The sequence below is a fragment of the Miscanthus floridulus genome, chromosome 19 (assembly GCF_019320115.1).
Source record: "Miscanthus floridulus cultivar M001 chromosome 19, ASM1932011v1, whole genome shotgun sequence".
In the NCBI taxonomy this organism is placed as follows: domain Eukaryota; kingdom Viridiplantae; phylum Streptophyta; class Magnoliopsida; order Poales; family Poaceae; genus Miscanthus; species Miscanthus floridulus.
Genome location: NC_089598.1, coordinates 73,621,603 through 73,643,356, shown reverse-complemented (window position 1 = coordinate 73,643,356; position 21,754 = coordinate 73,621,603). Strand labels below are relative to the sequence as shown.

Here is a 21,754-nt window from a genome sequence, read left to right as displayed (position 1 = left end):
CTTGCATTTGAAGGCGGGGATGTTGTTGCCCGCGCCTCCGCTCTTATAGGCTGCCTCGTTTCTGGTTGTTCTCCCGAGGGGACACAGGAGGGCTAAGATTCAGGCTCGATTGGATCGACACATGATAGCACGAGGGACCGATTGTGTTAAAAAGAATAGAAAGGAGAAAGGAGAAAGGATGCGGCATTTCAGATGCATGGGTTCGTGGAACAATCTTTACAAGTGCGCGCATTCATTAGGACAAAGTGGAACAACGAAGAAAAGGGATCCTCACTCACTGTTCTGATAAGACTGCTCACCGTTCATCGTAACCAAAAATACCTTTTGACAGTCAGAATTAATTTTTTGGATGGTAAAATCGGTTGGCTCCGAGTCGTGACTGCGCGCTGGCCAAACACTTTACCTCAGTTACCCTGCTTTCATTTTCCTATGATCATATGTTATTGTGCTATTAACCTAGACTTTATCTTTATCTACATTATTAAGATAAAAAAACCTATAGCTTGTTGACAGACACCACCAGCTCATCATCTGGTTTATGTGTGACGTACATCAAAACAAGCACATTTCAACCATTTGCTACGTTGAAAGGTTAGCACTACTGGCAGGCTTTAAAGGTTTAGCGTACACCTGTGCAGGCTGACAGCTCAACGAACCGAATAGCACGTCATTCATTCATAACCTCATACGTGGCCCTTAGGAACCAAATGTCATCACCTGCAGGCTGCAGCATTACTGACGTCTTGGACAACCTCTTGAGGCGTAGATCGGTTATGATGTATTTGTATTTGGAAGGAACGCAATCATATATATCTATTTATAATGCATATAAGCAGTAGGGGTAACTCCTGCTGATCATTTCGAAATAGCACCAAACATTTATCTCAAGACCAGTAGCAGGCATATGAACTGTTAAGAATAAGCAACACTTGTGACAACCAGGAGGCGCATCGCCCAAGTTCTTGGATGTCCTTGTGTGGCTATAAACTTGATGCAGTACAAAAGTACTTGCATTACTTTTGCCGGCTACCGGTACAAAGCCAGCTAAACAGACACTCAGACTAGCCTGTCGTCCTCTTGAATTCATTTCTTGTTGAATTACCGGCTGGAAACAGAAGCATCACTTTCAGTTCTGAACGCAAGATGATGCAAGTTTCACACCTAACTTCACCCAAAACACCACACAACTTCTGCTACGAAAATAGCATAATCCTCTTGGAAAATAGTACTAGTATATTGCAGGAAACAGGTGATCCCTGCTCTGCTATAAAAAGAGCTGCGACTATTTTTTTTAGGAAACTAGAGGGGCCGGGCCCCTACAGAAATTTTATTGAAAGCAAGGTTCGTGAACAAGTAATTACAAAACTACACAAAGAAATACAACTTAGGGGACAAAAAAAGAGACAAAGTAAATTAAAGAGGAACCAATTAGGGGTCTGAATTCAGGCTGAGGATCTATAATTCAAAACTTGTTTGTAAGCTTGGCTTGACCCAGTTCGGCTTGCTAAAAAAAACGGCTGATGCTGATACTGATTTGTTGTGAGAGAAAAACAATGTTATTTCACTGAAACGGTACGGCTGATAAGTTCAAGCGAACAGGGCCAATATTCCGAAATTGAAATACAAAAACACACAAATATCTGGATCAGTGATCTTACTGAGAACAATTCACACAAGCACATCTAGTCTTTGTTCATCACTCCATCCAGCAATCCTGGAAGGCTACATAGTACAGACACAGCACCAGGTTGGATTGGGGTAGGTTGCTAGCCTGGAACCATACAAATACAGCCTTACAAATCCTTCATTTCTTGCATATCAGCAGCCTCAGGGAACTGGAATCCTAGAAAAGATTGAATGCTCTATTGCTCTCGTTTCATGTCACAGCTGTCGGGTTCAGCGTCCTGTTCCGAGGACAGAGCAGCGGAACCATCCTCATCAGTCATCACTTCCCCTCGTCTTCCAGTTCCAGATTTCCACCTCGGTGCCCAGGCGACCAGGTCCCTCGTCCCCCGGCGAGGCTAGTTGCAGCCCAGCACACCTATCGGCATGCCTGTTGGCGCCGCCGCGGCTTGCTGTCACCTGTTGTACCACTTCGCCACCTTTGGCTGACGGGAGCTGCAAAGCTAGAAATACGTCAGATCTGCCATCTGGGGCCGAATTATTAGTTGTCTTCGTCACAAACTACATATAATGCAGGTAAGGCGATAATGAGAGAGGGTTCAGGCGAGACCAAGGTGACGTGGGTGGCGAGGCTCCGCCGGAACTGTGGGCTCCGGCCACAGCTCAGGGATCTCCCCCCTGGTGTGTCCGTGTCGGGTGAGAGGTTCCCCTCCTCGGCTGAGGGGACGGCCCGCGGAGAAGAGTGTGGAGAGTCCCGTGAGAGGCTGCAGGAAGGGTCCAATGGTGAGACACGTGACACCACAAAAGAAATAAGGGCAGGTGCTGCGATCTGGCGGGGTCGAGAAGACAATCAAATGGCGTGGATCTAGGGGACCTCGAGGATGAGGAAGGTGCGGTGGGAACTTCTTTGGACAGCTGTGGTTCGTCCCTGCCAACTCCCCCACCGCTAGGGTTCGGAACCAAGATGTTGCTTGTAGGGGGAAGGATCTAGTCTGGATCCACAAGGATCTCTGAGAGTCTAAGCGGTTCGAGGTCGGTGATTGTTTTCCTATCGGGCCAAGTGATTGTGGGGCTCCAAAGGAGATCAGCTTTGGCCCTTTGCATCAGACATTTGTGTTTTCCTTTTTCTTTAATTGTGTTTTATCATTCATATACTTGTGTACAGACATATTAAATTTATAATGGTTAAAAAAAATAGACAATGGACCACTATAGCTATAAATCCTGGTGACGTCACTGAGCTTCGCTTCGGACATATGGGGGAAAGGGGTCAAGGATTCGTTTGTGTCGAAGTTGAAGCAGGGGATGGTAGGTCGTGACAGAGGTGGAAGAGGCCCCTTGAGACTAAGAAGTCTAGAGGAGGAGTGGGGTTGGGGAGAAGGTGGATGGTACCAGCAACCGTCGCCGTTCTACCCATCGCCGATGGGGCCTCTGATGGATCCTTATCCGTCGTCAGCCCTAGGTTCGTTTGGTTACTTCCCAAATCAAGCTCCTGCCAATCCTTACTTCAATCAAGGTCAGCTCCGGGCACCACATATGTTCAATCCCCACATCCAGAGAGGACAGGCATGTGAGAGAGCGCCGACAGGTGAGGAAGAGAGAGAGAGGAGGATTGTGGTGGGCTAGGGTTTTGTTTCATTTATATACTGTGACCTGGTTCCCGAGCCGAGATGGGCTTCCCTAATCGTTAGTGGGCTCGGCCACATTAAAATAGGCAGGCCTATTAAGAGGTTCGTCTGCACCAGGTGAGCCGCCTCTGTGACCTCATAAGAGGCCCGCCTCCATAAATCCATTTTAGCAGACGGGTAATTTTTGACCGCCTCCGTAAATCAATTTTCGGAGATGGTCGGTTTGTGACCGCCTCTGTAAATAAAACAAGCGCCTCCAAAAATCCTTAGATATTTTAGGAGACGGTTGAATTTTGTGTCCTCCTCCGTTAATGATTGGACAGTGTCTCGTGAAATCATTTATGTTGTAGTTCAAGCATGGCAATGACGGCCAAGCACGCTTAGTGGGTTCTAGGAAGTTAGGTCAGCACATCCCTCCTAAGCTACCGTCGTACATCTCGGCCCCCTAAGCTAGGTAACGGGATCGTGATGAGAACTTGAGACAATTTTAGAGAGTTGTTGAAAGTACCAGGATCTGGATGAGAATATGAGACACGTTTAAAAAGTTAAATATGTAATTTGAAAGTACGGGAACTTAGACAAGAACTTGAGACAAAATGAAATTTACTCCGTCCGTCTAGAAAAAAAACATAACTATGAGATTTATGCCGGTCAAATTTGTTAAAGTTTGACAAAATTTATAGTGATTAGTATTAACATTTATGTCTCAAACAAAATTTATTATCTACTAACACTTATTTTGTATTACAAATCTTAGTATTTTTTTATAATTTTGATTAAAGTTGAAATTTATTTGACTCTCGAGAAGCGAGAATTGTAATTTTTTTGGCAACATATCAGGTGCAAACCAGGGAACCTATGCAAACTTAGAAACTATGAATCAGATCCATAGGATGCCAAACCAATGGATGGGGTGAGAGGTGGGAATATTTTGCGCTTAAACCCTCCCACCTACCAGCTAGTTTTCCAAAAAAAACCCTGGCCCCTCCCAGCCCCGTGCGCTAGGCGCTATTCCGCGAGCGAGCGCCGCTAGGCTATTTGTTTCTGCGACCAGGCCATTCCACGAGCGAGCGCCGCCAGGCGATTCCAGCGCTAGGTCCCCGTCGCCCCTGTCCTCGCTGGCCTGGTTCCCGTCGCCCCCGCCCGCTTTTTGGCCGCCCCATCGTTGCCCCTGCCGTTGGTGGTGTCCTACCCGCCTCCACCCTCGGTGGCCTCCTAGTCAGATGAAATTTTCCAAGAAAAGAGGTCAATCTTGATACAATATGCTCCGTGTGTAGTCACTTAGATGAAGATTGTGGCCAGTTTTTCTTTCCTTTACTGATTGATGCTGGCCGGTTACAATATTGCTGCTACTCCTACATAAACTTGTTTTTTTATAATATCGATCTAGTACAAAAACTTGTCAATGGAGTAGTTTTAGTTCACAAAGCCTCTGTTCTCTACTTTCGTTGTTACTCGGAGTAGTGTTAATAATGTAGAACCTCTACTTACAATTTTGAAATTTAATTAGCCTGTGGCATCAGTTGAGGATTAATGTCCTATAATGAGTCATAACTTACTCTATGTTCCACCATGTAGGCTTGCTAAACTCGTTGTGAAAGAAGTAGGCAACAAGGATATGGCGAGCCATGATGAAGGTGAAAGCATCTAGGTCCCTAGTTGGGTTTCGGTGATTAATGATGACACGAGATTACTATGACTAATGTGTGTTTTGCAGAGGCAATTTGAGTTAGGTCATGGTAATGGAAATTGATTGGGCAATCATGGTTGTCATGCCCCTGTCGTTGGAAATCATTTCAGTTTTCAAAGGATGGACGACAAGGTAAAGGATGGACTAGTTCTAAGTATCGTTTGGTGTTGAAGAGACACTTAGAGTAGTTTAGGACTTTGTTTTTCCTTTGGCCGTACTATTAAGGGGGGTATGAACTAGTAGCTTGACCTAGATGAGTCTAGTGGGTTAGGTGTCATGCACACTTATCAAACCTAGCACTAGGTAGCTCAGGAATAGCCCTAAGATCAATTGGAGTCAACTTCATTCACATAGGATTTCGAGTTGAAAGTGAATGGAGGGTCAAATGACTGACCGGATGCTGGAGGTTGAGTCCGGTCAGTTCATTTGATCAACTGCAGTCATTTGGTACTGACCGAACACTGAGTGAAGGAGCACCGGACGCTGGGGTGCCTGCGTCCGGTCCACTCTAGAGAGGTTCTAGAGAGGTTTTTTCTTGACCGGACACGTCCGGTGGATGCTGACTAGACGCTGGTCAGAGTTAGGTCAGAGCTTAACAACTCTCTCTGACATAGTGGTGGGTACAACTGACTAGAGCATCCAGTCACCCTAACTAGAGCATCCGGTCAGCCCGCAGAGTGATGACTCAGCCTCCAAATGTTATGTTTTGAATGAGGGGGTATAAATACTTACTCCACTCATCCATGGGAGGCCTCTTGCCCATTTGTTCAGCTAAAAATCACCTTTGGAGTGTAAGGGAGAGCAAGAGCCTAGTGGGGTGATTGAGATTTGATAATATAGGATTAAGGACCTCATTAGTGCATAGGGAGTAGCAAGTGTGCATCCATCTTACTCATTAGGCTTGTCTTGGTCAAGTGAGAGTTTGTGCTTGTTACTCTTACTGATCGCCATCACCTAGATGGCTCGGTGGTGATTGAGAGCTTAGTGATCATCCGGTGGAGCATGTGGATGACCCAAGTCACTTTTGTGAGCGGTTGTGGGCGATTCACCGCGACGGAGTGTCAACGAATCAGCCCGTAGAGAGCACTTGATCCTTGCGCGTATCAAGAGGGAGCTACACCCTTGTGCTAGTGCTCCAACAAGGATTAGTGGGAGTGGCAACTCTCCGATACCTCAGGAAAACATCGCCGTGTTCCTTTCCCTCTTTTCACTTTAAGCATTTACATTTGAGCAATTCATTTTATGTCTTTACATTCCTAGAATTGCCATGCTAGAGTAGGATTGAAACCTAGGGTGCAAAACTTTTGTACGGGAGAACAATAGAAACTCACTTTAGACACAAGGGGTGAAATGGGCTAAGTGTAGGGCTTTACTATTGCAAAAATTTAGAATTAACCCAATTCACCCCCCTCTTGGGCATCTTGATCCTTTCAATTGGTATCGAAACCTCGTGCTCCCTAAATTAGGCTTAACTGCCTAGAGCAAGATGTCCTATGGGGATGGTCCCCCTCCTATCTTTGAGGGAGATGATTTCCCTTATTGGAAAATTCGCATGGAGGTATACCTAGAGGCTTTAGATGTTGGAGTTCTTAGAGCTGCCTCACAAGGCTTCTCAAAACCTAATGATCCCTGCCAACCTTCAAGGCGATGAGGTTAACTATGAGAAGTGGAATGCAAATGCTAGAAACAGCCCTCTTTAGAGGCCTTTGCAAGGATATTTTTAACCATGCTGCGGAACCACAAAGATGCACCATGCACTATGGTCAGGACATTTGTGCGCTCCATGAGGGAACCAAGAGTGAGCGTGAGGAATGCTACCACCTTATGATGAAAAAGCTTAATTCATTTGAGATGCTTTCTAGATAAAGTGCCAATGAGATGTATTCACGCTTGAATATTCTTGTAGAGGAAGTCAATCGGCTTGGACTCACACAAATGCAACCCTCCTGATGTTGTGAGAAAGATCTTGAGTGTCCTCTCCATTAACAAATATGGGCATATTATGACTGGTGCTTCATCAAGGTGATCTCTCCACCGCTACACCAACTCAAATATTAGGGAAGATCAATGCACATGAGATGTACATGCACATCACTCCATAAGATGGCTCGCTTCCACCAAGAAGAAAGATTTGGCATTCAAGGCTAGCCAAGAGAAGAGGGGCAAAGCAAGAGTTGATCATGATAGCTCAAGTGATGATGAGATTGATGATGCAAGTCTTGCTCTCATGGTGAGAAGAACTACCAAGATGCTCAAGAAGCTAAATAAGAATGGTGTCAAGTTTGATGGCAAGAAGAAGAAATTCTTCACTAGTAATAGAAGGAAGCCCATCTCTGAAATGGATTGCTATAATTGTGGAGAACTTGGTCATCTAGCTCATCAATGCCCCAAACCTAAGAAAGACAAGTACAAGAAGTACAAGGGCAAGAAAGATGACTCAAGTGATGAAAATGATGATGAGAAGAAGAAGAACAAGACATACAATGTAGAAGGAATATCACAAGAAGAAGAAGAATGGCAAGGCATACATTGTTGGTGATTGGCTCACGGATATTGAATCATCAAGTAGGCTCATCCGATGATGAAAGTGAGAATGAAAATGAGAAGGTGGCCGCTCTTGTGATTGATTCTTCACTATCTTCACCTGACACCTGCCACTAGTCATCTTCTACACACCTATGCCTTATGGCCAAGGGTGAACGAAAGGTACAAAATAATAATGATAGTAGTGGTGATGATAATGCTATCAATGATGAAAGTGGTAGTGATAGTGATGAAGAATTTGAATCACCTTCTTATGATGATCTTATAAAGTTGCTAAACCAATACACTAAAATCATTAGAAAGACAAGTGCTAAAAATGAAAAGCTAGAACTTGAGAAGGACTCACTCTTAGCAAAGTATGACATAGCCAAAAAGCTAGTGTTGAGCTTAGAGAAGAAAATAAAATTGTGTCATCCAAACTCAAGGAGCTCAAATCCTCTAAAAAGGATCTTAGAGAAAACATGTTAAACTTGAGGGCATACATAATGAGCTCACCACTAGTTACAATTTGCTAAAAGAAGAGTATACCAATCTCAAGATTAATCATGACAATCTTGTTCTTTCTCATGAGTTATTATTCAATGAGCCACATGATGCTACTAACAATGTTGTTAAGAGTGATATAACTACATCATGTGATGACTTGATTGTTGAGAGCATTGAGCAAGGTTCTAGTAGCAAAGGCAAGAAAGTGGTTGAGTCCAACAACTATGATGATTATGTTAAGCTTAAGAATGAGAATGAAAAGCTCAAGAAAGATCTTGAAAAGCTATCAACCACCAACATAATTGTGATAGAGAATCTTGACAATGATTATGACATAACTCTTGAAAATGAGATGCTTAAAGAAGAGAACAAGAAACTCAAGATGGAGAAAAATCATGAACTTAGAGAAGAAAACAAGAAGCTCAAGTTGGAAAAAGAACATCTCAAGACCGGTTTGAGCAAGTTCACAAGAGGCCAATATCTCCAAAGTGAGCTACTCATGAACACCATGATGAAGATGGATAGAAGTGGTATTGGGTACTTGGCAAATCAAGAGAAGAAAGCTCAAGCTCAACATCAACAACAATACAAGTCAAAGCCTAAGCCAAAGAGATGTTTTGAGTGTGTACAAGAAGGTCACTTTGCCCATGAGTGTCAAACTCCACCACCACAACCCTTGCCCAAGCATGCTAGACCCTTTGCCTTCAATGCTCACTACATGCTTAGAAAGAATTCTAGTGGAAAAATGAAAGTCATGTTCTTAGGTCCACCCAACAAGAATAGGCCTAAGCAAATTTGGGTTGCAAAGTCACTAGTTGAGAAAGTCAAGGGCCCTCATCAAGTTTGGGTCCCTAAACAACAAGCTTGATCTCTTGTGTGTAGGTGAACTACAAGACCGGTGGAAGTCATTGGGTTATTGATAGTGGTTGCACTCAACATATGACCGATGATCCTCGTATATTCACCTCACTAGATGAAGAAGTAGATGGTCAAGAAAGGATTACATTTGGTGATAATTCATAGGGCAAAGTTCAAGGATTGGGCAAAGTTGCAATATCAAATGATCATTCAATATCAAATGTGCTATATGTTGCTTCATTGAGTTTCAACTTGCTATCCGTTGGTCAATTGTGTGATCTTGGCTTTCAATGTTCATTTACCGAGAAGGAAGTGGTTGTGTCAATGAAAGATGATGATCAAGTTATATTCAAGGGTTTTAGATACAACAACCTATATCTAGTGGATTTCACCTCCGAAGATGCAAACTTGAAGACATGCTTATTCACCTTAGAAGATTTGCATAGAAGATTTACACATGTAGGGATGAACTCACTCAAGAAGCTAATGAAGAATGAATTGGTGAGAGGTTTGAAGGATGTGAAATTTGAGAAAGACAAGCTTTGTAGTGCATGTCAAGTCTGGCAAGCAAGTTGCAAACACTCATCCAACAAAAGCTTACATGTCAACAACAAGAGTGCTAGAGCTTCTTCACATGGATCTATTTGGACCAACAACTTACAAGAGTTTGGGAGGAAATCTCTATTGTCTTGTGATAGTTGATGACTACTCTAGATATACTTGGGTGTTCTTCCTTCATGACAAGACCTGAAGTGGCCGCAATGTTTCAAGAAGTTTGCTAGGAGAGCACAAAATGAATTTAAAGTGAAGCTCAAGAAGATAAGAAGTGACAATAGAAAAGAATTTGACAACACGAACATTGAAGCATAATGTGATGAAGTAGGGATCAAGCATGAGGTCTCTGCAACACTACACTCATCAACAAAATGGTGTAGTAGAGAGAAAGAACCTAAGAATATAGAAGAAGCTCTTCAAGATTCGGATTGGATAAATGATAAGCATGAAGAGTTGAACAACTTCACTCGCAATGAAGTTTGGACTCTTAAAGAGCAACCACAAGGTGCAAGAGTCATTAGAACAAAGTGGGTGTTCTGCAACAAGCAAGATGATCAAGGCATTATTATGACGAACAAGGCAAGACTAGTTGTAAAGGGGTTCTCTCAAGTTGAAGGGTTGGATTTTGGAGAGACCTTTGCACTGGTTGCAAGACTTGAAGCCATCGTATTCTCCTTGCATATGCATCGCATCGTGAAATAAAATTATATCAAATGGATGTTAAAAGTGCATTTTAAATGGTTTCATAAATGAACTAGTCTATGTTGATCAACCTCCAGGGTTTGAAGAACCTAGATATCCCAATCATGTCTATAGGTTGTCCAATGAGCTATATGGGCTTAAGCAAGCTCCAAGAGCTTGGTATGAGCACCTTTGGGATTTCCTCATTGAGAAGGGTTTCACCATTGAGAAGGTTGATACCACACTATTCACCAAAAAGCTTGATGGAGAGATCTTCATTTGTCAAGTATATGTTGATGATATCATATTTGGCTCATCAAATGAAGACTATTGCAAAGAGTTTGGTGAATTGATGTCAAAGGAGTTCGAGATGTCTATGATTGGAGAGCTTACATTCTTTTTTGGATTTCAAGTCAAGCAAATGAGAGAGGGGATTTTCATCTCTCAAGGAAAATATACCAAGGACCTTCTCAAGAGGTTCAAAATGGATGAATGTAAGCCCGATCAAGACACCAATGCCATCTAATGGACATCTCGACCTAGATGAGGGAGGTAAATCGGTTGATCAAACTCTCTACCGTTCTATGATTGGTAGTTTATTATATTTGACCGCATCTAGTCTCGACATCATGTTTAGTGTGTGTATGTGTGCTAGATTTGAAGCTAATCCTAAGGAGGCTCACATGGTTGCCGCTAAAAGAATCCTTAGGTACCTTAAGCACACACCAAGCATTGGTATTTGGTATCCCAAAGGAGCTAGATTCCAACTAGTTGGCTATTCCTGATTCGGATTATGCCGGTTGCAAAATTGATAGGAAAAGCACATCCGGAGAGTGTCCATTTGCTTGCTAGATCACTAGTGTCTTGGTCCTCCAAGGAGCAAAATAGTGTGGCACTATCCACCACTTGAGGCGGAGTACATTGCCAGCAGGTTCTTGTTGTGCACAAATTCTTTATATGAAGCAAACTTTGCTAGACTATGGTGTAGTTCTAGAAAAGGTACCTCTTTTATGTGATAATGAGAGCGCAGGTAAAGCTTGCTAATAATCTGGTTCAACACTCTCGCACCAAGCTCATAGATATCCACCATCATTTTCTTAGAGATCATGTTGCTAAAAATGATATATCACTAGAAGGTGTAAGGACTGAGGATCAATTGGCGGATATCTTCACTAAACCGCTAGATGCGGCTACTTTTTGTCAGGTTGAGGAATGAGCTCAATGTGCTTGACTTTAGTAACTTCACTAAAAAATGAGCTTGTGTTGTCCTTTGCATTGCATTGTAATATAAAACATGTTTAATTTTTTTGTAATGCACTTAGGGCTTAGTCTAACATGGTTAAGATAACCGTCGAAAAGCATGTGAAGAAGCTTAACCTTGGATCAAACTTGACAAGCAACTAGACTTACTTTCAAGTATTGCATTGCATGTGCATGTGTGTTGCTTTGTTGTTTCTTTTCGGTTATCTTTTGAGAACCATTATGTTTGCCCACAAATAGGGAGAGCATCTAAAGCTCCTATTGGTCATAAAACCCTCTTGTGTGGTCACATGGTGCTCCTTGCCCCTTTTATTGCATATTTCTTAAAAAGAATTATAGCCTAAGGCAAAATACTTTGAAAAAATTTGAGGGCTTGAGAGAGGTCTCTCATATCCAGTCCCAATTGGTGTTTATTTGTGTCTTATTGAAGTTGGGACTTTATTAGAAAATGGCAGCGTGAAAGGAACTTTAAAGATTTGCTGAAAAATGGTGACCGGACATTGAAAAGTGTTCCTTCAAGCGTCCAGGTGTGAAAATGGCCCTGTGTCCGATCAAACAAAGAAGATGTCAGGATCGGCCGAACTCTGTTGTGCGCCCGATCATGAGGCACCAGACGCATCCGGTCGTGACTTGAGGGGTTTTGGACCTCTCTATTGTCGACCGGACTCTAGGTGGCAGCGTCTAGTCGCTACCACCAATGCGTCTGGTCAGTTGAATCCGAGTGGATCTAAAATTCCTTTTCTTCTCTATCATGCAAGGCCCACCATGAATAGTTTCCCTTTGTCTTTACCTCATTCGTACCAAGGTCACCTATGCCACATGCATCGCGCCGCCGCACCACCGCCATGCTCGCGCCTACACCTTCATTGCCGTGCCCACGCCTATGCCTCCACTACCGTGTCCATGCCTATGCCTCCACCGTCATGCCTGTGTCTATCTCGTGTAGTCGAGCTCTACTGCACCACCACTGCACTACGCCTATGCCGCAGTGTCTGTGCCGTCTTGCCCGCATCGTCGTGCCTACGCCACCGTCACCGTCGTTGACTTCTTCATGAGCGTCACCATGAGGTGCTCCATCATCGGTCTACTCAGCACCGTTGAGCTTTCTGTCTAGGTGCCAACAACCGTATCCCTAGGTGTAACCTTGCCTATCCCAAGTGGTGCCCCGTGATCGTCTCCTTTGCTTGTCGGTCACCGAATCGTCGGATTTCATCAGGTAGCAAGCTATCATTTCAATTTCTCTTCTACTGCTTGCTTCTTAGGGTTTCTCACCTCTAGATGAATATAGTGATTATTGATATTTTCTATCTATTCCATCGTGCAGCGAGTCAGTGCTCTTATGGTTGATTTGGTAGTTGTTAGTTAACTCGGGGCCAAGCCTGCGAGTATTGATTGAGGCCAAGCCTCACGAGTATCAGTTGGTAGTTGTTCCTTATCAGTGGCAGTGATTCTTGTCAGCTTCAGAGATGGCTCATTGCAAGAACATTGGGGGTGGTCCCGGTGATGAGGATCCAAGGCCTTCGCCTTGCTTGGCTGCTTAGCAAAAAGGAAAGGCAAAAAAGAGTCCAAAGAAAAAGTGCAAGTTCGATGATGTTGAGGCAGAGAGAGCAGCAGCAGTGGCAGTTGCCATAGAGCATGCCGAGAGAGGTGGATCTGGGAGTGGCATTCGCATAAGCGATCAGTTGACACCGGATCAGAGGGCCGCCATTGAGAGGATTGAGACTAGTATTGGTAGTCCACCCGGGACTATCATGCTTGGAGGACGGTGTGTCTCTTTAGTGGAGAGTCTAACTCAGGGGGTGACTGAGTAGTAGACATAGTCGGTAGAGCAGACAGAGGACGCTCAGTAGGGAGAGTAGGTTGAGGAGGCAGAGTAGGCAGCATAGCCATAGCTTTGACGCTCTAGTCACACACGCACTCAGGTGTCACTGAGGCCTCAGACATAGAGATAGGGCTCTCATCCACCTCCTAGACCACAGGGTCCGCCTCCAATGGTACATCTTGACCTGAGGACAGCCATAGCTAGACAGGTGCAACATCTATGATTTGTACAATTTGAGGATTGGTTTCCGCCGAGGTGGGATGAGTGTGCCTCAGAGCACTTCTACACTGTGTTGCAGGAGGACTTCTATAGTGCATATCTCAACATCGGTGTTGCTTTTAGATCTCAACGGGTCTACTCCTTAGAGTCTCTAGTTGCAGCTACAGGCGAGCAGATCCATCCTCACCTCACTTATCTGCCTGGTTTGTCAGATCTCCTTGGATGGACTGGTCAGTATGTTCTATCTTGGGTCCACGAGTTCTACTCCTCCTTGTGCATTGACCCGAGACACAGATTTATACATTTTGCTTTTCGAGGGCATGACTATAGGCTCTAGAGCTCGAGGGTCAGAGAGATTCTAAGGATTCTAGAGTCACCTATTTATCTTCATGAGGTATGCTATGGACAGACAGAGCCTCCGAGGCGCACTCACGGTAGACTTGTGCTACCTCCATATCTTGTTAGACCATGCTTCATAGAGCCGTTTGGCGAGGGGTCGAGCAGGATACCACATGACCTTACACCTATAGCTCGGCTCCTTGATGCTATTATGAGGAGGACTCTGCTCCCGAGGATGGGCTACCGTGAGGGCCTGACTCGAATTCAGCCATGGCTAGTGCATTACCTGGTGTCTCAGAGGGCTTCAGAGGTCACCGTCAGCTGCCTTATGCTCATTGGATCACTTTTTTTTACTCCAAAAGGTAGTTTCACACAAGTCCCCAGAGATAATGGCAGAGTGGATAGGTGCTACTACTGAGTTTCCATAGTATGACATGAGCTAGATGCCACGCCACAGTCGTGCGAGGACACCTCGCTAGCTGAGTCATTGCCCAGAGGTACCAGAGACAGTAGCTCAGTAGGATGAGATCATTAGGGGCATTGTAGAGATAGAGGAGGAGCAGCTTGATGCATAGTGGCTCCAGCTCAGCTCCACCACAGCCACCGCAGACAGACCTAACACTTCTAGCTATACTTGAGCGGATGAGATAGGACCAGGCATGCCAAGCACAGGAGAACGTAGCTACACTTGCTCAGGTTCAGGCATGATAGGATGAGTTTTAGCGGCAGCAGCAGACCGTGCAATAGCAGCAACTTATGATTCAGCAATAGTTAGTCGGCTTCATGCAGCATGTATTCACTGCTATTGGGGTTGATCCTCAGTAGTCTACATTTCAGATAGGCCAGCCTGCCACCACCACTCCAGTGACTCTAGCTGTACAACCCAGTGGGCTTCCAAGTTAGAGACAACCAGCTCCTCAGTTTACCTCACCTATAGAGCAGGTGTCTCAGTGGTTTGCTTCACCAGGGATAGCTCAGGGTCTGCACTTTACTTCTATTGTTACGGGTTTCACTCCAACTCAAACTTCTTCAGCGTTAGTGATGGACACCCTAGTCTCCAGGAGTCTCAGCGCTATCTTTAGTGAGCTTACAGGGCAGCCTACACCTCTAGTGTTCTGAGTCTCTGGTCCAACCATAGCTGCTCCAGTTACTAGGACTACCGAGATGATTCCATCGTCTGTTGCATCATCCGAGCCACCTCAGACAGTCACTCCTACACTTGAGGCTTCAGTGATAGCGACAGCAACAGATGTGGCTCCCCTTCCTACAGTTACACCTGCAGAGTTATAGGCCACGCCAGTTACTGACCAGACTCAGACCGCTTCACCTTCACCTTCACTTCCAGCTATAGAGGGTCAGACCCTTTAGAGTTGAGGGTCAGAGGATGATGCAGCTCAGTTCCAGATCTCTCACTGCACCTCAACGCTTGACTCGACTGCTCCAATCCCACCGTCTGACCCTTAGGTTTTGGTGCTTGACGCCAAAGGGGGAGAGGGAGTGAGTATGTTAGATCTTGGGGGAGCGTGTGAGATGGTCTCGATTCGTTTCTTTTGGTCCTTTGTGTGTGATACTTCGTGCATTCACGTTTACTTTTATGCATTGTATTATATACATGTGATGGTGAGACTTATGTGACATGTGTGCTCTCCACATTGATATATATATATATATGTCATGTCACTTGGCTATGCTCATTTGCTTTGCTTCCGCTTTTTACTCCGATTCAAATGAGCTTTACTTCATGTACTCATGCTTAATTCATATCTTTTGAGTACACCATGTTGGCTTAGGTCATATAAGCATGTCTAACCCCTTTGTTCTTATTGTCAAAATCTTATATGAACCAAGCATATTGAAAACCTCACTCATCTCTTTTACATACTCGAGGTTGTGTGTCATCAATCACCAAAAAGCGAGAGATTGAAAGCATCTAGGCCCCTAGATGGGTTTCAGTGATTAATGACGACACAAGATTACTATGACTAACGTGTGTTTTACAGAGACAATTTGAGTTAGGTCATGATAATGGAAATTGATTGGGAAATCATGGTTGTCATGCCCCTGTCGATGGAAATCATTTTGGTTTTCAAAGGATAGATGACAATGTAAAGGATAGACTAGTTCTAAGTGTCGTTTGGTGTTAGAGAGACACTTAGAGTAGTTTAGGACTTTATTTTTCCTTTGGCCGTACTATTAAGGGGGGTATGGACTAGTAGCTTGACCTAGGTGAGTCTAGTGGGTTAGGTGTGGTGCACACTTATCAAACCTAGCACTAGGTAGCTCAGGAATAGCCCTAAGATCAATTGGAGTCAACTTCATTCACATAGGATTTTGAGTTGGAAGTGAATGGAGGGTCAAATGACTGATCGGATGCTAGTCTGGTCATGACTGGACATTGGAGGGTGAGTCCGGCTAGTTCATTTGATCAACTATAGTCGTCTGGTACTGACCGAATGCTGAGTGGAGGAGCACCAGATGCTGGGGTGCCTGCGTCCGGTCCACTCCAAAGAGGTTCTAGAGAGGTTTTTTCTTGATCGGATGCGTCCGGTGGATGCTGACCGGACGCTGGTCAGAGTCATGTTAGAGCTTAATGACTCTCTCTGATAGAGTGGTGGGTACAACTGACCGGAGCGTCCGTTCACCCTGATCGGAGTGTTCGGTCAGCCCGTAGAGTGATGACTCAGCCTCCTAACGTTATGTTTTGAATAAGGGGTATAAATACTTACTCCACTCATCCATGGGAGGCCTCTTGCCGATTTGTTTAGCTGAGAATCACCTTTGGAGTGCAAGGGAGAGCAAGAGCCTAGTGGGGTGATTTAGATTTGATAATCCAAGATTAAGGACCTCATTAGTGCATAGGGAGTAGCAATTGTGTATCCACCTTACTCATTAGGCTTGTCTTGGTTAAGTGAGAGTTTGTGCTTGTTACTCTTGGTCATCGCCATCACCTAGATGGCTCGGTGGTGATTGGGAGCTTGGTGATCATTCGACGGACTATGTGGATGACCCAAGTCACTTTATGAGCGGTTGTGGATGATTCACTGCGACAGAGTGTCAAAGAATCAGCCTATAGAGAGCACTTGATCCTTGCGCGATCAAGGGGGAGTTACACCCTTGCGTGGGTGCTCCAATGAGGACTAGTGGGGAGTGACGACTCTCCGATACCTCGGGAAAATATCGCCGTGTTCCTTTCCCTCTCTTTACTTTAAGCATTTACCTTTGAACAATTCATTTCATGTATTTACATTCCTAGAATTGCCATGCTAGAGTAGGATTGGAACCTAGGGTGCAAAACTTTTGTACGGGAGAACAATAGAAACTCACTTTAGACACAAGGGGTGAAATGGGCTAAGTGTAGGGCTTTACTATTGCAAAAATTTAGAATTAGCCCAATTCACCCCCCTCTTGGGCATCTCGATCCTTTCAGAAGGGAAGAATAACAGCGTCCCTAGTCAGAATTGTTACTAGAACTGCTCTTCATGATATGCCATGGACTCTGCCCAATCGACGTCCCTCGCTTTCGAGCAGTTTGCAAGCACCGGAATTCTTGTGGATTCACCGTCTACCCTTTTTTTAATGTTAGGTGTGTAGTCACTTGTCCATGTAGAAGTTCAGTAGCAATGTGATTGAGAAATGCCTGAAAGTGTTCAAGGAGGCTGACAAGGCGAAGATCATACATCCACTTCTCCATATAGAAGTTCAGTAGCAATGTGGTTGAGAAATGCCTGAAAGTGTTCAAGGAGGCTGACAAGTGCTAAAGAAGTGATGAACTGATGACAGTGTGTCAGCATGTAACAAGAGCAATTTGCTGTCTTGTGTTATTTTTGGATTTCAAAAGGCATAAAGAAGATCACAAAATAGATGTGTATAAATTAGTATTCTTTGGCCATGTACTTCTACCTGTACTTGTACTTCACACACTACTTGTGCCTGGTGTTGCATAAGCCATCTGTGATGGAATAAGTTCAATTGATCAAGCCTTTGCCACAAACTATCTTATCTCTGATGTTTGGTTCTCCACACATGGGAAGATGTTGTTGTTGGTTCAATTCATTATTTGTTTTAACTCCACTAAAAGCATTTGGAAAAGATTCTTAGCATCCAATCTTTTCTACAACTAACGCATCTACTGGAAAAGGTTCTTATGCAAATGCACTGATCAATAAATGTTTACAAGCAGCATTCCATAAGGTATTAAAAGGTTACACGAACTTGAAATATCAGCTAACAACATTGTTCGGCCAAGTGCGTGCATCATGATCCCCTACTTGCTTACATTTTCCACACGTCCGTTTACATTTACCCTTGCTTGCAGCCTTCATCTCCTTGCTCTTCTTAATTCTTTGCATCTCCCTTTTGACTTGATATCATTTGGTGGATGTATATCGACTTGATTTGGAATTTTACTACCAAGGAAAGATTCATACTCATCTTGTTTATTAACTCTCGTAGCAGGCATGATCTTTTGGAGAGGTTCTACTAGGTTGGATAAACTAGAAAATAAAAAGTCCATCCCTTGTTCAGAGTTCTTGGCCATCTGGATAAGATCTTCAAACTGGTTCGGTGAATCTGAAATCTTTTTCCGCATTGCCACCTCCATAGGATCTTTAGGCTTTTCATCTAGCAGGTTACCTTTTTCATCAAAGAATAGTTTCCTATAAAAATGAATATCTGATCAAGACTATTGTACAAAATAGCCATAGAAAAAAAATCATACAATACAAACCTTTTACATCTTTTCTCCCATCTCTTCATAATATAAATCGATGGTACCTCATTTTGCTTCTCGGCTCTAAGCACTTGTATGATATGACGACACGGGATGCCATAGGACTAATATAATTTACAGGAGCACCTACCAAACATGTCTGACTTGTTCAACTGAACCACTCGCTCTTTTCTAGATAGACTGCTGATGGTGACAATTTTTATATCTTCACACTCTATAATGCCTTGAATAATGCAATGGTCTCTTGCAGCTAGGATTTGTTCATGAAATTTACTAAAAACTTCATGTGTATATATCACACTACATTGCTTCTCCATGTCCCATGGTGTCATCAATTTAGGAGTGGTGTGAAGACTTGCATTGTCGGCCTTTAACTCCTCTTGGAGCTGGCACTCCAAAGCTGTGTCAAATCTCTGCCAAAACTCAACAAAGGTCAATTTTTGATGAATGAAATGATTAAAACAAGAATTTGCACTCTCCGATCGTGACGTAGTCCTAAAGATTCCTGCTAGAGGTATGTCCATAAAGTATGCTAGAATCCATGATTGACGCATGGCAAACATTGTGGAAAACCAATCATTTTCCATGAGTGCAAAATCTGTTATGATAGAATTCCACTGTGACTCAAAATCATCTGAAGTCTCAGAGCCCCAAACACATGTGTGTAGTCTATCCTAGAACTGTTCATCCTCTCTTATAGAGGGCTTGACCTTCTCAGGTACCTTTTCCATAATATGCCACATGCAAAGTCTGTGAGTTGTAACAGGTAGAATCTGAGCAATAGCAGCCTTCATGCTCGCATCTTCATCTGTTATGATTAGATGAGGTGCTACTCCACGCATAGCCTTCAGAAAGGTGTTAAACAACCATTCATTTGACTCGATCTTTTTATTTGCCAAGAATGCTGCCCCTAGGAAAACACTTTGCAAGTGATGATTGACTCCAGTAAATGGCACAAAAATCATGTTATACTGGTTAGTGGTGTATGTTGAATCTACAGAAGCCACATCACCAAAAACACTATAGTTTTCCCTGCATAAGGCATCTGCCCAAAACACACGAACAAGTCGTCCTTGTTCATCCACCATAAAGTCATAAAAGAAGGCAGGATTTACTTCCTTCTTTCGCTCAAGTTGTGCCACAAACATTTGTGCATCTGCATCCTTGATTTTGTTCCTGAGGTCACGGTAATAGTTTTGCAAATCCCTCAGCGTGCACCCAACAATATGAAACCCACCCTCACTAACATGGAGAAGTCTATATGCCTGTGAGGTGCCAATGCTAGCCTTATGACAACTGAACAAAGTACTATTTGCCCTCTCACTAACATTACGGTTGGATCTTAGCAAATGCCTCTTATTCGGTGACACAAAATTGTGACTGTGCTCCTCAACCATTGAAGCTATCCGATACTTCTTGTCACTGCCAAGCTTCACAACAATATGTGCCTCACAGCCACATCTGTTTTCCATCACATTATGTGTCTTTATCTTTTTTCCAGATGTGCTTGAATAATATTTCATCATTTTGCTTCTTGTGCTGACCAACACGAATAGAGAAACCAGCTTCATGTGCATACGATTTGTAAAATTTCTCCACATCTGTAAGTGTATCAAACATTATTCCAACCACAGGCTTCAAATGATCCATGGCGGTGGCCTCAAAACTTGTTCCTGTAAGTCCCACGATGGCGGGATCAACGGCGACGACTTCAGAGAGGGCGTCGTTCCCTGTCCATGGCTGCTGCAGCTCTTGCTGCTGTTGGCTATCGCCATCGTTCCGCATCGTCGCACCATCCGGGTACGTTCTCTGGCAATCAGATTGACATAACTTGCAATCAAACGAAAAGGAAACTGGGCCACGAAAACGAAAACGAAAAGAAAGGTCACGATAAGGAACTCACACACGCCGGAGCCGCGCAGGACCTCGCAGATGGCCGGACGCGCGCAAAAACGAACTCGCCAAGCACACCAACCTGGGCGCATGGGCGGCGGCACTCAGCTCGCGACTCGCTTGCGATGGTGATCGTGATGCACGCAGACCGGCAGGGCCTCCTTGTCTCCTAGAGTTCAGCGGCAGGGCCTCCTGGTCTCCTCGAGTTCAGCAGCAGGGATGGCTGGCACCGGGAGAAACAGGGGCGCACATTTGTGGCGGCGTCTGGGGGCTGGGGCGACTCGCTGGCGCCGGGCGGATAAGAACTCGCTGGCTTGTGAATTCTCGGCGCCGGGCGATGAATTCCTGGTGGCGCAGGCCCTGCTCGCTCGCAGAAAGCCGTCACGCGAAAACGAACCGGTCGCGATGGGAACGGACGATCGGTGCTGTGGAATCCCTGGGGGCAGGTTTGCACAGGAGGGGCCAGGGTTTTTTTTGGAAAACTGGCTGGCAGGTGGGAGGGTTTAAGCGCAAAATAGTTCCACCTCTCACCCCATCCACTGGATTGGCATTCTGTGGATCTGATTCGTAGTTTTCAAGTTTGCACAGATTCCTGGTTTGCACCTTATATGTGTGTGTGGTGGGAGTACTCAACGTGAAACTAGCATCCAGGAACCATCGATTACTGTAGTCGTGACGTCTCTCCTGGACGCCGCCGCTGGGACTGGGAGTGGTCTCGCTCTTCGCTGCAGACGTCGATGGATGGTCAGATTCCGTGCCCCCAGTCAAACACGATCGCACGATGCTTCGCGGGAGAGGCGCTTGAGTTTCTGGAAGATAGTGTACATTGTTAGTTTACACATCAGCTGCTTGCTCTAGCTAATATACGATCGATCGAGGACCTCTCGTCGATCGATCGTCATCAACGCGGGAGCCCGGAGGATTATTAGTTTGCGTGACGGGTTCCTGCTTCTTTCCTGGAGTTTGCTTCTCGATAAGGAATGCATTTCTCACGACTGCTACGCCAGCGACCGGCCTTAGCCGGGAAAACGACGCTCGATCGGTCGGTCCTTGTTTTGCATCGTGATACCATCCGGAGTTATCCGATCCTGCACAAAAGAGCTAAAACAACGGACGGACCGAACGACCCCGTGCTGCGTCGATTGATTCCGCATGCGATCGGTCTCCATACCAAACACGCTGACCTAATCATCTCTGAAAAACGAAGCGAGCAACAATTTGCGTGGTTGATATCCAGTGAACTTGAGCCATTATATTATTAGCCAATAAGTCATCACTCGATGCCTCGAGCTAGAAACCAGGCAACCCAAACCAGCCAGCCCAAACCAGCCAGCCAACAGTATTTTTCTCTCACAATAAACCAGCACCAGCCAATCTAAACCAGCTCAGAAACCAACTAGCGAACAGACCGAGAGTTTGCTTACTGT

At 44.6% G+C, this 21,754-nt stretch overlaps 1 protein-coding gene across 1 annotated transcript; it reads right to left on the bottom strand.

Moving 5' to 3' along the window:
* Nucleotides 1-19,108: 19,108 nt before the first annotated feature.
* Nucleotides 19,109-20,219, bottom strand: LOC136526178 (protein FAR1-RELATED SEQUENCE 5-like). Its single transcript, XM_066518935.1, has 2 exons — nucleotides 20,014-20,219; nucleotides 19,109-19,895 (listed from the first exon to the last, which is right to left on the bottom strand). Exons 1-2 carry the CDS (start codon nucleotides 20,217-20,219, stop codon nucleotides 19,109-19,111), a joined length of 993 nt encoding a protein of 330 aa, XP_066375032.1.
* Nucleotides 20,220-21,754: the final 1,535 nt, after the last annotated feature.